This window comes from Acartia tonsa, chromosome 3 (genome assembly GCF_053477335.1).
Source record: "Acartia tonsa isolate MP-2025a chromosome 3, ASM5347733v1, whole genome shotgun sequence".
Lineage (NCBI taxonomy): Eukaryota > Metazoa > Arthropoda > Copepoda > Calanoida > Acartiidae > Acartia > Acartia tonsa.
Genome location: NC_137262.1, coordinates 51913648 through 51927649, shown reverse-complemented (window position 1 = coordinate 51927649; position 14002 = coordinate 51913648). Strand labels below are relative to the sequence as shown.

The 14002-nt window shown below is 29.6% G+C and overlaps 1 protein-coding gene across 1 annotated transcript in view; it reads right to left on the bottom strand.

Moving 5' to 3' along the window:
* Positions 1-2013: 2013 nt before the first annotated feature.
* LOC145314543 (uncharacterized) overlaps positions 2014-14002 on the bottom strand; it is a 49240-nt gene continuing 37251 nt past the window's right edge. Inside the window, exons 8-11 of the mRNA XM_080154503.1 lie at positions 7848-7934; positions 6363-6434; positions 3384-3472; positions 2014-3051 (exon numbers count right to left, since the gene is read on the bottom strand). Of these exons, the coding sequence (XP_080010629.1) occupies positions 2907-3051; positions 3384-3472; positions 6363-6434; positions 7848-7934 (393 nt within the window). The 3' untranslated portion in view covers positions 2014-2906. The remainder of the gene's footprint in view (positions 3052-3383; positions 3473-6362; positions 6435-7847; positions 7935-14002) is intronic.

Here is a 14002-nt window from a genome sequence, read left to right as displayed (position 1 = left end):
CTTTTCGTGGCAACGCCTCTTAGGGGACTTTTCGTCGTATTTTCACAGTAGCTTTTCCTCTAGTTCTAGTCCGTGCGGAGGCTCTAACCCTGCGGGGCTTATTCCCTAACCCAACTTAACCTTAAATAACTTATCAAAAGCTACTGTGAAAATACGACAAAACGACCCTTAAGAGGCGTTGCCACGAAAGGGACTACATATACCCAAAAGATTTTTAAAAATTAATAATTAAAAAAGTAAATACCTAAGAAATTCAACATTTCAGTTAAAGAAAAACTTATTGCATTTAAATTTACGCTGCTTTGTTTATATAATTCAATGTATTACTATATCGCAACCAATTTGCAAATCAACACATATTTTAACTTTGTATTTTATATATTTGAACTATATATTTGTATATGTTTATAAGCAAATAAAAGATTATATTTTCATTTTCAAAATTGCAAAAAAAATACGCAAATAGATTGAGTATAGATTAGACTTTTTTTTGCGAAATGTCATGCAAAGTTTGTACTGCGCAATTTAATCAGGAATTATTAGATTTGACTGGAACTAAAAATACTGGGGGGGGGGGGGGTTAGGGCATCGCAGAGCGAGGGCAACCCGTTAAGAAATCATGGTATTGTTAATAAATGTATAAGTATAGATGTATAACCCAGACAACTACCTGGCCCAAGATGTGGGGGCAGAAGGATATCATTTGCATTGTCAAAAACTTTTATTAATTATTGCAAATTATTACTATGAAAAGAGTAATTCCAAAAAAATAAAATTCACATCTACCTTTTATTAAGGGTTTAAAATATTCACAGAAAACCTTCATTTAAAATTTCTATCCAATTTTTTTGTGGTTAGCTTTAATAGAAATGCTATGTTTAATCTGTAATTTGTAGACCAACTTAGAGATAAATGTATAAATATAGGTCTCGCCAGCCGCAGCAAGGATTCTAGCCAATTTGCTAAGTAAGCTGTCCTGTGATCAAAATTAGCCGCTAAAATGGAAAAAGTCGTGTTAGTGTAAGGCATTCGATAGCTTAAATGGTATATGGTAGTTTGATAACTAAAATAATAATTTTAATCAACCTGTGCATTTTTTTTTAGAACCGTACCCTTATTTTTATAAGTTTCTTGGTCTATGCTAACGGCTAGCACGATCTTTTTTAATACTAACAGACCAACATACACACAAGCATACTTTATGTTACTTCCGCACAAGGAAACTGGACGGACCCTTATACAAAGTTAGCAGATTACAAAGTTTAAATCAAATCTATGTATAAAATAGTTGACTAAGCCAAACTATCTTGTGAAAGATTTCTAGGGAAACCTGACCGTGTAAAGTTTTCATACCAAGAATATTTCATCTAAAGAAAATCAGAGAGGGATAGGACCATTGCGGTTGAATTCAACAACATAAGCTACAATTAAAAATCTTTGATTAGAAGGTTAGACAATTTCTAATTTTTAAAAAATTATCCAAAAGTTTTTTAAATCCACATGTTTTAATGAACCTAAGGACTTTCTGTTGGCGGTTATAGAGCTGCTACGCTTCATAAATTGTACCTAATTGTTAATGGAAACATCATGCTAAATTTGAAATGTATAACGGAAGGACGTACAGAGCGACCATTATCATAGAAAGCCTTCGCTTAAAAAATTATGGCAGGGGTAACAACATTACCATACTTCTGTAATATCTCCTGTCATAGTGATCATGGGAGCCGTTCATTTTTTTGCTTTTAACCTGTAGGATTTAATCGAGCATAAAAAGGTATTTTGTATCGTTTTACTTTAGCTACTTTTGTAGTTTTATTTGAGACTTAACAGTATTTTTTTTGTCCAAGGTTACTCAATACTCGTCCAGTTTTACCTGAAAAATATACTGTGACAGATGGGACGTTTTTCCTTAAAAATATCGTATAAAAGTTCGAGGATAGTGCAATATTGACAATCAATTGACCGACATATCAATTCCGGAGCTTGTCGGGTGGTTAAAAATGAAAACTCACATATTTTAATAGGATTTATTTATTATTGGTAAAATTTGGTAGACCACAGACATAGGTTTAGTATTATTATTCTATTTATTACATAAAATTAATATATTACATAACAACAAAGGCACAATAAATATAAAGCAACAGTAAAATAAAATAATTTTTATAGCTATAAATAAAAATATACTCAGAAAGTATTTAAAAAAGAATTTAACATTCAAATCTTCATTTTTGATGAGATATGATTGTGTTGAAAAAATTCAATTTGAGTAAGTTATCTTTTCTTCAAGCCAAAAAATAGATAAAAGTTTTAATTTGTGTTGTTTAGACTTTGTTAAAGCATTTGATGACTGATAAAAATTGTTTTTAATTTTATTTACAGAAAAAAAAACAAGGACGTCTAAGCTTTTTATTTCAAGGGGAAAATAAGGAGTTTCAAAGTTTGAGGGGATGAACACCCTATATTCCCACCCTTGGACGTCTTTGAAAGTAAAAATTGCTAAAGAATTCTAATATAAATTAAAATACATCTTAAATTAAACTTAATGATTAATTTCTAATTATTTGTGCCGTTGAACATAAAAAATATTATCTTCAAGTTTCTCTGTTTGTACATTTACATTATCAACTAATATTATTATTTCTAGTATGTATTTAGTTTGTAAATAAGCTAGATAATAAATTTTTTTTTAGATAAGTTGACAAAATCTGCCATTACGGAAGGTTGTAAGGATATTTTCTTCAATAATATTATTTTTTTAAAGTATCTCTATTTTGGAGAGATTTGAAATTTGAAATATTTTAGTCCTTATTTAAGTTTCCAAAAAACAGTAAATGTAGAAAGTAATTAAAATGTACTGTAACCAATCAAATTGAAGAAACTTGAAATTTTGTACTCTTTTTTTTTTAAAGATGCTGTGGGCGCAGCCCTAGTTTGGTCAGGGTGAACCAGCTCTCCGCATTGAAGATGTTCATATTGTCCAACAAACAGCAGCTGTCAACACACAGGTCGTAGGCCGTCTCGATGGGCTCTAAACGCTTGGCTTGGAGTCTGAAATCAAAATTGACATAAAGGCTTGTAGAACATATTTAGTAAAGAATAGCTAATTTTTAGCAATAAATAAAGGGCTAATTTCTAGTTTTGATATAAAAAAAGGTTATCATTAATAATAAAAAGTACAGTAAACTAAAAAAATAATTGAAGCTATATTTGCTTGGAGTTCTTCATAATCAGAATCCTATTTAACTAGAAAAGCATCTAAAGCATAATACGAATTTGTGAAAAATAGTAATTTAAGGGTCTTCTGTACTTTTTCTTCCTACCCATTATATTACTTATTTGGGAACCTACATAATTTAAATCTAAAACCCAATTAATCTTACCTGAGACCATGGCCATGTCTAATAAATCCCAGAACCGGTTCTGTTTCATCTTCTATCAGTTTGTATGGCTCATTTTGATATAGCTTCACCTTAAATTATTAGAAATTTAATTAAACAAATAATTAACTTTGAAATCATAGTTGAATTTATTTATATCAATACTAGCGGCTACGTCGGTTAAGGCCTCCAGGGACACTTAAGGTATGCGTGTAGGAGAAGTCGACCACCCTACCTTTAATAAGATTTTTAAAATTAGAGTGGAATTTTTTTTCTAAAGCTATTTTTTGGAAGGGTGGTAACTTTTATAAAACGATGAAAGACTTCCATCTTAGTAAACACTTTTAAGTTTATTTACTAAGTATATTTGCGATTACTTTTATTTAATAGATTTTTCCAATTTTTAACATTTACAAAAGGGCCTGCTTTATTGCTTCAAGATCCATGACAGATCTATATAGGAAATAAATGTCTATAAACAAGCTCAAGTTTTCCAAGGAATTATTGTTTAAAACTCATAGTGCTCCAATAATCCATAATAAACTCTCATTGCCCAGAACAATAAAACCCAATATTTTAATTTATTAAGAATAAATAAATTTTTTTATTTCATCTTGCTATTTACATAATTTTGAAGTATTTTATTACTATTCTTGAAAAAGAAAATTTAAATTCATAATATAGTAAATTTAAGAAAACTTAGTTTTAAAATGAGTTGATTCTAGCGCCCCTCCCTAATGTGTCCAAATTTTGAAACAAAAATTAAAAACATTTTAACCCTTTCCTGACGGTTATAAAAAAATATATATTGGAAAATAAATTCCGTAATTTAAATTGCATTTTTGAAAGAATGAAAATGGCTTTATTATAAGTACGTATTTGAAGATTAAATTAAGAAATCAAAAGAAAATGGAAGAAAAAGCAAGTTAGAGAGAGGTTTTTTTTAAAAACAAGAAAACGCTAAGGCAGAATGTTAATACGTTCATAGTATCAAAGGCTTTTATTATAAAATAAATAACTAAAATCAGCCGGACAGAAATTCTAACGTAAGTAGTTGAACTTGAAGTAATCTTTATGTGTAAGTTAATATATTTATCTCTTTCTATTCTAAATGCATAAGAATATTTTAAACTAGCGGATGTGTACCTAGCATCCAGGGGCTCTCAATTAAAAGAGGCAGAAACAGGCCAGAAAAAATAGCTCAAAACCATCTGAAAATGAAATAGCCTAATACCATCATGGGACCTATTTAAAGCTTACCTAAATTAGAGAACCCAATTGCTTCAGTAGTTATTGAGATCTTAAACTTCATAAAAAAAGTGGAAAAACATATTTTTGCAGACAGACTGACGGGCCAATTGAGATGCAGAGTAGATGCTGATCACCCTGTAAAATTTTACCAGGGAAAAATTCATCTTTCTATCAATCAAATGACAATCAGAGCATTACCGATAGACTGACAGACCAGGTAAATTATATAATGGATGCTTATTTGTAAAGGAGAACCATATCGATTCTGCGTTTATAGAGATCTTTTAGTACAGACAGACACACACATACCGAGATCCTTTTACTTTATTTTAAGGACTATAGGCTAGACTCCTATTTTCAATAGAAGAAAAGGCACATTTCCCTTCAGAAATTGATGTCATCTGGAGGGTTACAGACAGACTAACCGACTAAATAAGGTAGAGAGTAGATATTCATCTATCAGGAAAATCTTCTCTAGAAAAAATCAGTCGTGATCGTCTATCTACTTTATAATTTGATAAATAAAATTTTTACATTTTAAATTAAATGCCTTGCAGGGTATTTCCGACAGGCTGATGGAATAAGTAAATCACATATTGGATGCTTAAAGGTATAGGGTATATTCTCAAAAATTAAAACCGTCTTTCTTTAATAGCAGATGGTGAATTATGTTTTACCCTCAGACGGACATTTCTAATTAAAGAGGGGCTTCGCGTAAAAAATATTATATTTAATAAAAAAGCAAGGTCAGTTAAAGTGAGGATTAGGGTGCTTTCCCATAACGAGTGCATATCGAGCATTGAAAATACACTTCCATATTTTATAAATAAATTGTAAATTAGAAGGGATAGTTTTTTTTGCATAAGCCTAACTCTTGCAGGGGGCCCTAACCCACCAAGGTTTACCCTTGATGTGCCCTTACTCTTGATAAGATATTAATTATAGAACATATAGAATTTCTTAGAAATTTTAAAGCTAAACAAGGATGACATAATTTATAAGTCCATAGTAAAGCTAATAAACATGGAAATCTTTACAATAGAATTTATATAATATCTTTGATAGTAGATGCATATCAAAGCATTCCAACAGACGGACGGACAAAGTAAGTTCATCAGTATGGGGATGTTTTTAATTCCAGCCATTGATCTTTTATAACTGAAGAGAAATTTACGTTTACTTCTTTACGGTTTCTTTCAGACAGACAGACAGACATTTCAATTAGAGTACCAAGAAACATATGATAACACCCATAAACTTTGTGAAGTTCATAAAAATCTAATAAAGTAGACGGACAATATGGTTAAAACATTAGATGTCAATAGAAATATATACAGTAAACTTAAAACATAAAATACCATAAAATCTAATTACTAAAACTTTAGCATAATGGACGGACTGACTGACAAAGTTAATTAAATATATATGTTGCTTTTCAGTCAGCGAAATCCTCACAGACAAATTTGCTTTTCATTTTTAATTTTAAGTAAATCATAATTCTGATTTTGTACCAGACAGACATACAAAGTTCAAGTACGATTTTCTGCTAAAATATTTTTTAGTACAGATATCCTTTCCAGTACGGATATTTAATATTCTCAAGAGCATTACAGACCAGCGAACAACGTGAGCTGTAGGCTAGTATAGAATACCAGAGGCATTAAGACAGCTAAAAATGACTGAAAAGCATGACTGATGAATCCCTTTGAAGCATTCATTCTAAATATCTACCTTATAATCTTTACAACAATGTTGATCACAGAAACCATCTTGTTCTTTCTTATCTTTCAACCAACAGCATTCCTAAAATTATAATAGATTAGATTAAAGGGACTGTGCACGAAAAAAATTTCTGATTATCAAACCTTAACATTATCATTCATAATATCTCAAAGATAAAGCAAAACAGGCTCTCATTTCCTCAAAAAAAAACCCAGCTTTTATGCCAGTTTTTACTAAAGGCAAGATTTGAATAAATTTTTCGTATTTTATAAATATATTTAATTGTCTTTTTTTTTCCTTCTATGGCTAAAACTAAACTTTTTGGCACATTTGCCAGTTTTTCCTAACGGTTAAGCATAGAATACTAAAAACTGGAATAAAATAAAAAAAAAGTGCGTTATTAGCTTACCTGTATACAGTAGTATAATCTAGAATTTTACTCCTTACAACAAGGTTCTAGGCAAAGGTCTGACTATTTGCTTACCTGTATACAATAGTATAATCTAGAATTTAACTCCATGCAACAAGGTTCTAGGCAAAGGTCTGTCCATTTGCTTACCTGTATACAATAGTATAATCTAGAATTTAACTCCATACAACAAGGTTCTAGGCAAAGGTTATTTGCTTACCTGTATACAATAGTATAATCTAGAATTCAACTCCATACAACAAGGTTCTAGGCAAAGGTCTGTCCATTTGCTTACCTGTATACAATAGTATAATCTAGAATTTAACTCCATACAACAAGGTTCTAGGCAAAGGTTATTTGCTTACCTGTATACAATAGTATAATCTAGAATTTAACTCCATACAACAAGGATCTAGGCAAAGGTTATTTGCTTACCTGTAAACAATGGTAAAATCTAGAATTCAACTCCATACAACAAGGTTCTAGGCAAAGGTCTGACTATTTGCTTACCTGTATACAATAGTATAATCTAGAATTTTACTCCTTACAACAAGGTTCTAGGCAAAGGTCTGACTATTTGCTTACCTGTATACAATAGTATAATCTAGAATTTAACTCCATGCAACAAGGTTCTAGGCAAAGGTCTGTCCATTTGCTTACCTGTATACAATAGTATAATCTAGAATTTAACTCCATACAACAAGGTTCTAGGCAAAGGTTATTGGCTTACCTGTATACAATAGTATAATCTAGAATTTAACTCCATACAACAAGGATCTAGGCAAAGGTTATTTGCTTACCTGTAAACAATAGTAAAATCTAGAATTCAACTCCATACAACAAGGTTCTAGGCAAAGGTCTGACCATTTGCTTACCTGTATACAATAGTATAATCTAGAATTTAACTTTATACAACAAGGTTCTAGGCAAAGGTTATTTGCTTACCTGTATACAATAGTATAATCTAGAATTTAACTCAATACAACAAGGTTCTAGGCAAAGGTTATTTGCTTACCTGTATACAATAGTATAATCTAGAATTTAACTCCATACAACAAGGTTCTAGGCAAAGGTTACTAGCTTACCTGTATACAATAGTATAATCTAGAATTTAACTCCATACAACAAGGTTCTAGGCAAAGGTCTGACCATTTTGATACCAATCCTATCTCCTGAACAAAACAAAAAACAATCGTAAACTTAAAGATAAATTATTAAAAATACATTAAAAAGTTATTTTTATCCCCCAAAACATAAAAAGGTATTTTTTTCAGAACTGGTTAGGAGCCATATTGAAATATTATGTAACATATTACATTACAGACAATTTTCCACGAATAATAAAATAAAAATCACAAAATCAATACCAGTTGGCCCTGGCCTTCTGCCCCTCGGGTCCAACTAAACGGGATAATTTTTTATTTCATTACTTACGGAAAGCTGTCCAAAATACGATGCGATAGATAATTATAATTTATAAGAATAATTGGATTTACTCTTAGCATTTTTATAACATTCACAAAAAGTATTATCCTTGTACCCTACTTTCGATCAAATATATCCTTGTTATTTTTCTGATTGAAATCAAAGTTGGCCTATTTAATATTTATCCTCTCTGTGCAAAACTTTTCCAGTCAAGTATTTGATTGGACTAATGTGTATTTATGTGAGTAATATTTTTTATAATTTTGTAAAAATATACTGAGACTGGGTTGATCAAAGTAAATTTTATAATTCACTTTTTCATTGTGGTAATAAATTTTTAATAATTAAATGGTGCCAATTTTTTAAGATTCTAAAGTATTATATCTTCATCGTGCAATTATAATTCGCCTAACTTTAATCATTTTACAAATATAAATACTATATCATTTTTCATAAATTAGTAAACTTTTAAGAAATAGTATTAGATAAATAAAATTCATTGGAATATATATAGACAGGGTTGAAGTAATTTATATAACTTTTTGACAAATATCCTCAAGAATAAATACTGTTTTATACTCTAGTAATTTGGATCACATATTTACAAAAAAAAGCTGAACTAAAATTTACGCTGGAGTACAGATCAACTTACTCAAATTCCACACTGTTTTCACTTTCAATTATATTCCATATCCATATAAAGCCAATATTTAAAGTTCAAAGTATAATTCAATATTTGTGGCAAAGTCAGGGAGAAAGAGATGTATTGTTGGGGATTTTAAACCATTTCAGTAACTAAATCTATCCAATACCCAAAGAGAATGGATAAATATCTTAAATCATGGTTTTGAATTTAAAAACTAATATTATTGCTGCTCTATAGAATTGTATTTAAAAAATGAACGACCAGTTTTACCTTTTCCCGTTTTAGATTTGCATATATGCAATTACTAAATCATAAGAAACATTTTTTTTAAATGCAAGTTATTTTTAAAGATCCGAAGGTCATTTTATTTATAAAAAAGCTTTACGACTAAATCTTATATTTATCGATTCTGTGTTTGACAAGTAAAAAACATAGATTTCAATATTTATTATGATGTGAACTAGCTACCACTCAGATAATAGGAATTTTTGTTTTTGCAGCTGTACTTCTTTAAATGAATGTATAGTAAAATTTGCTGCAATAATAGAATAAAACAATTCTGTTTATTCAGAACAAGAATTTTTTTTAAATTTTACTACTAAATAATTTTATTAAAAGGACATAGATATAATGTGATATTATTTCTAATTTACTTAATTTGAGAGAAAAGGCTCAAAAAGTTAAGTAGTTATAAATAAGGGAGCTATATTATTGTGAAGATACAGATTTTTCAAGAATAACATTTACAAGAAGATTGGATTCTGTTGACATTTTACAATGCATTAGTTTTCAACAGATAATGTTAAAGACCATGAAATCCCTTTATTACTGTTTTAATGATCACTAATTTTACCGGAATGCATTCCCTTTGTAAATATTATACAAAATATTATATAATATACGACACAGATAAAGGATATCTAGATTACTGATTAAGCTCAATATGGAAGTGTACTACATTGCAATATGTAAAATGCAGCTTTAGAATAATGAAAAATTCATTATGAAAATTGAAAGAATTGTACAAGAAGAATAACGCAGCAACATTACTTACTTTTAGTAGCTATCCTATCAAAAAAGTAGTACGGATTTTTGTCTGTAGATTAAGATTTCCACAACTACTGAATAATTATTAAGTTTACCATTATAGGATCCGGTATGATTTTTGGATTATTTTCTCTGCAATTTCCTACATTTTTAAAGATTTCAAATTACATAAATATTTTAATATATTTATGTTTATTAGTTGTATATTGCTTGTATGTACATAAAGGTATACTGTACTTTGATGTTTACTGTTTCTAATAAAAGAATGCAAAGTAATTTTTGCTGGTTTTATATATATGTTTGATAGGGATAGGTAAATAAAAGAAAGAAAATATATTTGTAAAATTTTTTTCAGGATCTTATTTTGAACCTAATACACATGAAAACTAGCAGTTTTAATAGTTTTTTTTTATATTTATTTAAGTATTCATTGCTGATTCATAATATACTTTACTTTTTTAAATCGACTCTAGGGCATATAATAAATACGAGAAACTTTAAATTGCATCCATCTTCAATTGGCCTAATCCTCACTCCCTGCATGTTTGTATATTAGTGTAATGTATATTTATGTGTTTGTATGTGCATGTGTTGATGTGCATGTGTGTATGTGCATGTGTGGATGTGCATGTGTGGATGTGCATGTGTGTATGTGCATGTGTGGATGTGCACAGATTTATACTATATCTTTAAATTGTGGAGTGAAAATTGTAAAACTTTAGGCCTCTAATCTAATAAAATTGCAGAATTCTTGTCACCAATAGACCAATTAGACATATGATAATACAAAGTAGAACGATGTCTGTCTATCTGTATGTATGTCCGTCTGAAACTTAAGATCTCGGTATCCACTGAACTGATCTGGCTCTACTCTTCAGGGTCCTACGGTGGTTTTAGGTTAGGGGCGAAGCCGCTAGTGTTTCATATTTGCAATACATAATACATATGTCACTATTAGTATTGAAATTTTAATGTAAAGGGTAAACAACAAAGATTTATTTTAAAATGTCAGTTAGACATTAACAAAGCATTTGATATAATTTCCATCATAAAATAATCTTACTTGATGAATTAGATTTTTAATAATGTATGATCTTGACTTTTATGAACAACTTAGTAGATTTTCTATAATTTTAAAAACCAATTGCTTGCTAATAATCCGAAACTGACAATTAAAAAACAATTTTTACATGGATTTTTATGAATCAAAGGACACTAAAATAAAGAGAAGAAATAACATTATTTTAATTCCTATAAGAATTAGATATATTGTCTATAAGTAGATCACCGAGTATTTGATAGTTTGTCCATAAATAATTTATCCATTGCATGCAAATAATCCTAAGCTGAGATATTCAAGATGCTACTGCATATTTTAAACTAGCATCTAATTTTTTATCTTGAAATATGTATATTGCATTAACATAAGTGGAAGAATAACAATTAATCTCTGTTAATAATGGTAGTTTGACTTTCATAAAGTAATTGACAGGTATCCTACGATATAAAGTAGTAAGGTTTTTTGTCTGTAGCGAAGGATCTCTCTAACCGCTGAAGTGATATGGTTCTCCTTTATAGTGTAACTTTTCATAGGTCCTTGGAAGGTTTATAACTATTTTTGAGGAGGGTACCAACACCCTACCAAGAGAAATAGCCCCAAGAAAAAAATGACCCTCCTCCAATTTTTTTTCTACTTTTTAAAACAAAATTTAAAATTTAGTGGGTCGTCTCCCCCCACATTCATTTGCCCCTAGAGGCTTCTAGGAGCCTAGCCGCTAGTATAAATATAAAGAACTCATTTAAGTGATTTTAAGAATTTGCTATTTTTTTTATAAAATTCTGTGTTAGTTGAAGCGTCTTAGATGCATTTAATTTCATATATACTGAAACAAAGCTTAGATACGTAAGAGAGAGGAAAAGAGAGAAATCTCTGGGAATATAAAGTCTTAGGATTTACACTGTCAATATGAAACAGCCAAAATAAATATCCCATGTACTAAAGAAGTACTAATGAAACTGTTATCAAGCAAGATTACTTTGGGGCCTGGGCTGAAGCAGCTTTTGGTGCCTTTACAAAAATGATGCATACAATACAAATGACCAATGATAGGCCAGTATACATTCTAATTGACCAATGGTAAAATGTAAAATGGCCTATTATTGGACATTTGTATTATATGACGTCATTTTTTTTATAGGCACTATAAGCTGCTTCGCTTATTTTGCTTTTGATCAGGATTAAGGCTATTTTGATTGGTTATAAATGAGCCTCACTAGAGAAATAGCCAAAGCCAAATAAGACAATGCTTTTCATGGGTAAAGGTCCGCCCGTCAATTTTAGAAATAGTTTTAAATAAAATAAACTGCTTTTTTTTCAACGAGAGTATATTACCTTTACACCAAATTAAAAGAAATATTTGAAATGCATCATAGCATCTCATTTAGAAAGGACAACCACTGAAAATTTGTACACATGATGTGAACACTGAAAATTTGGAATAATGCAGTTGCTATGTTTGGTTACATTTCTAATTACATTTGTTTCAAACTTTCATACAGGAATAGGCATAATGGATAACAATTTTTTAAAATGGTCGAAACGTTGGCTGAAATGTATAAAAAAAAAGTCATATAGCTAATGGAGCACTTTCAAGTATTAGCCAAATTAAAGAGTGTTAAAAAGTATTAATAATATAAGGTAGTAAGTCTTTTTTTGTCTGAAGCTCAAGATCTTGGTAATTGCTGTTCATTATTGGTTGTATCTTTCAGGAAAGATTTAAATGTATTGGGTATTTTAGGCTATTTTCTTGACCTACCCCATGCCTTACCCTAGAGGCTAGGAGGGATGCAACCAGTTAACTAGTAAAGAAATAAAAATATTAAGACTAATATTTAAAATTCGTTGTAGATATTTGAAAAAGTATAGGATAACTTGATCAATATTTATCTAAAGCCTTTTGGCAGGTATTGTTAAAAAAATCTTTGTTTCTGTATGCAAAGATTTGTTAAGTTAGGAATGCAAATGCCAAATGTGAATATCAGTGTCCAAGTCATTGACAAGGATATTTCACCTCAAGAAAAAACTATTTTCCATCATTTCAAAATATATTTACAGTTTAATTTTTTTATGACAATTACAGGGTCCAATAAAATATGATAGATTATAATAATATTTTATCTCAAAAACGTTATTTAAAAATGTAAAACAAAGCATCATATCTATACCCTTGTTCAAACTTAATTAACGTTTTTATGCTACTTCCTGCATTATTTTAGCACTGTTTTATTTTGTTAATGCTGGACTATTTTTATAAAATATATTTATGAATAAAAAAATAAAAATAAAAAAACAATGGCGTGCACAGCGTTTCACCAGGGGTGTGTGAATGAAACTATAAAGGATGATAAAAGGGAAGACAGTCCTTCCCAATTTGATAATTTTTTTTTGCTTTGGTAACATGCCGACAGCGTCAAGTAAAACTGATACATTTGCAAAAATAACAACCATAACTCATACATTTAGAAAAAAAAGTATTTCTTAGCAAAAATATTTACTATGTTGATTTTTAAAGATTCCTGTCTTTCCTAGCGTAATCAAAACTACAGTATGTTTTTTTTTATGAGCACTTTTTTGAAAGCAATTTTACCCCACTTATAGTTATCAGAATTTAATGATTAATGGCTTATTTTCTTCGTTTTTTAAGGGAAATTATGAAACAACAAAAAAAAATTACAGTTTTTGTTGAAAAAGTACAGTAAAGTTGAAAATTAAAAACTTAGGTGTCAACATATAAAAATGGTTTTAGCGCATTTTTCTTTAAAAATGGATTTTCTGTAGTCGACTTTGGGGGGCCAGTACTCCCTCCCTGGTTGAGATATGACCTTCAAACTTTGATATGTTCTAGTACATGTCCCTAATAGTATCTGTATACATTTTTAGCTCTATATCTCAACTTTGAAGTGATTAGCAGCCATTCTTGCAAAAGGTTGATTATTTGAGCATAAGAAAAATGCGCTAAAACCATTTTTAGATGTTGACACCTAAGTTTTTAATTTTCAACTTTACCGTACTTTTTCAACAAAAACTGTAATTTTTTTTGTTGTTTCATAATTTCCCTTAAA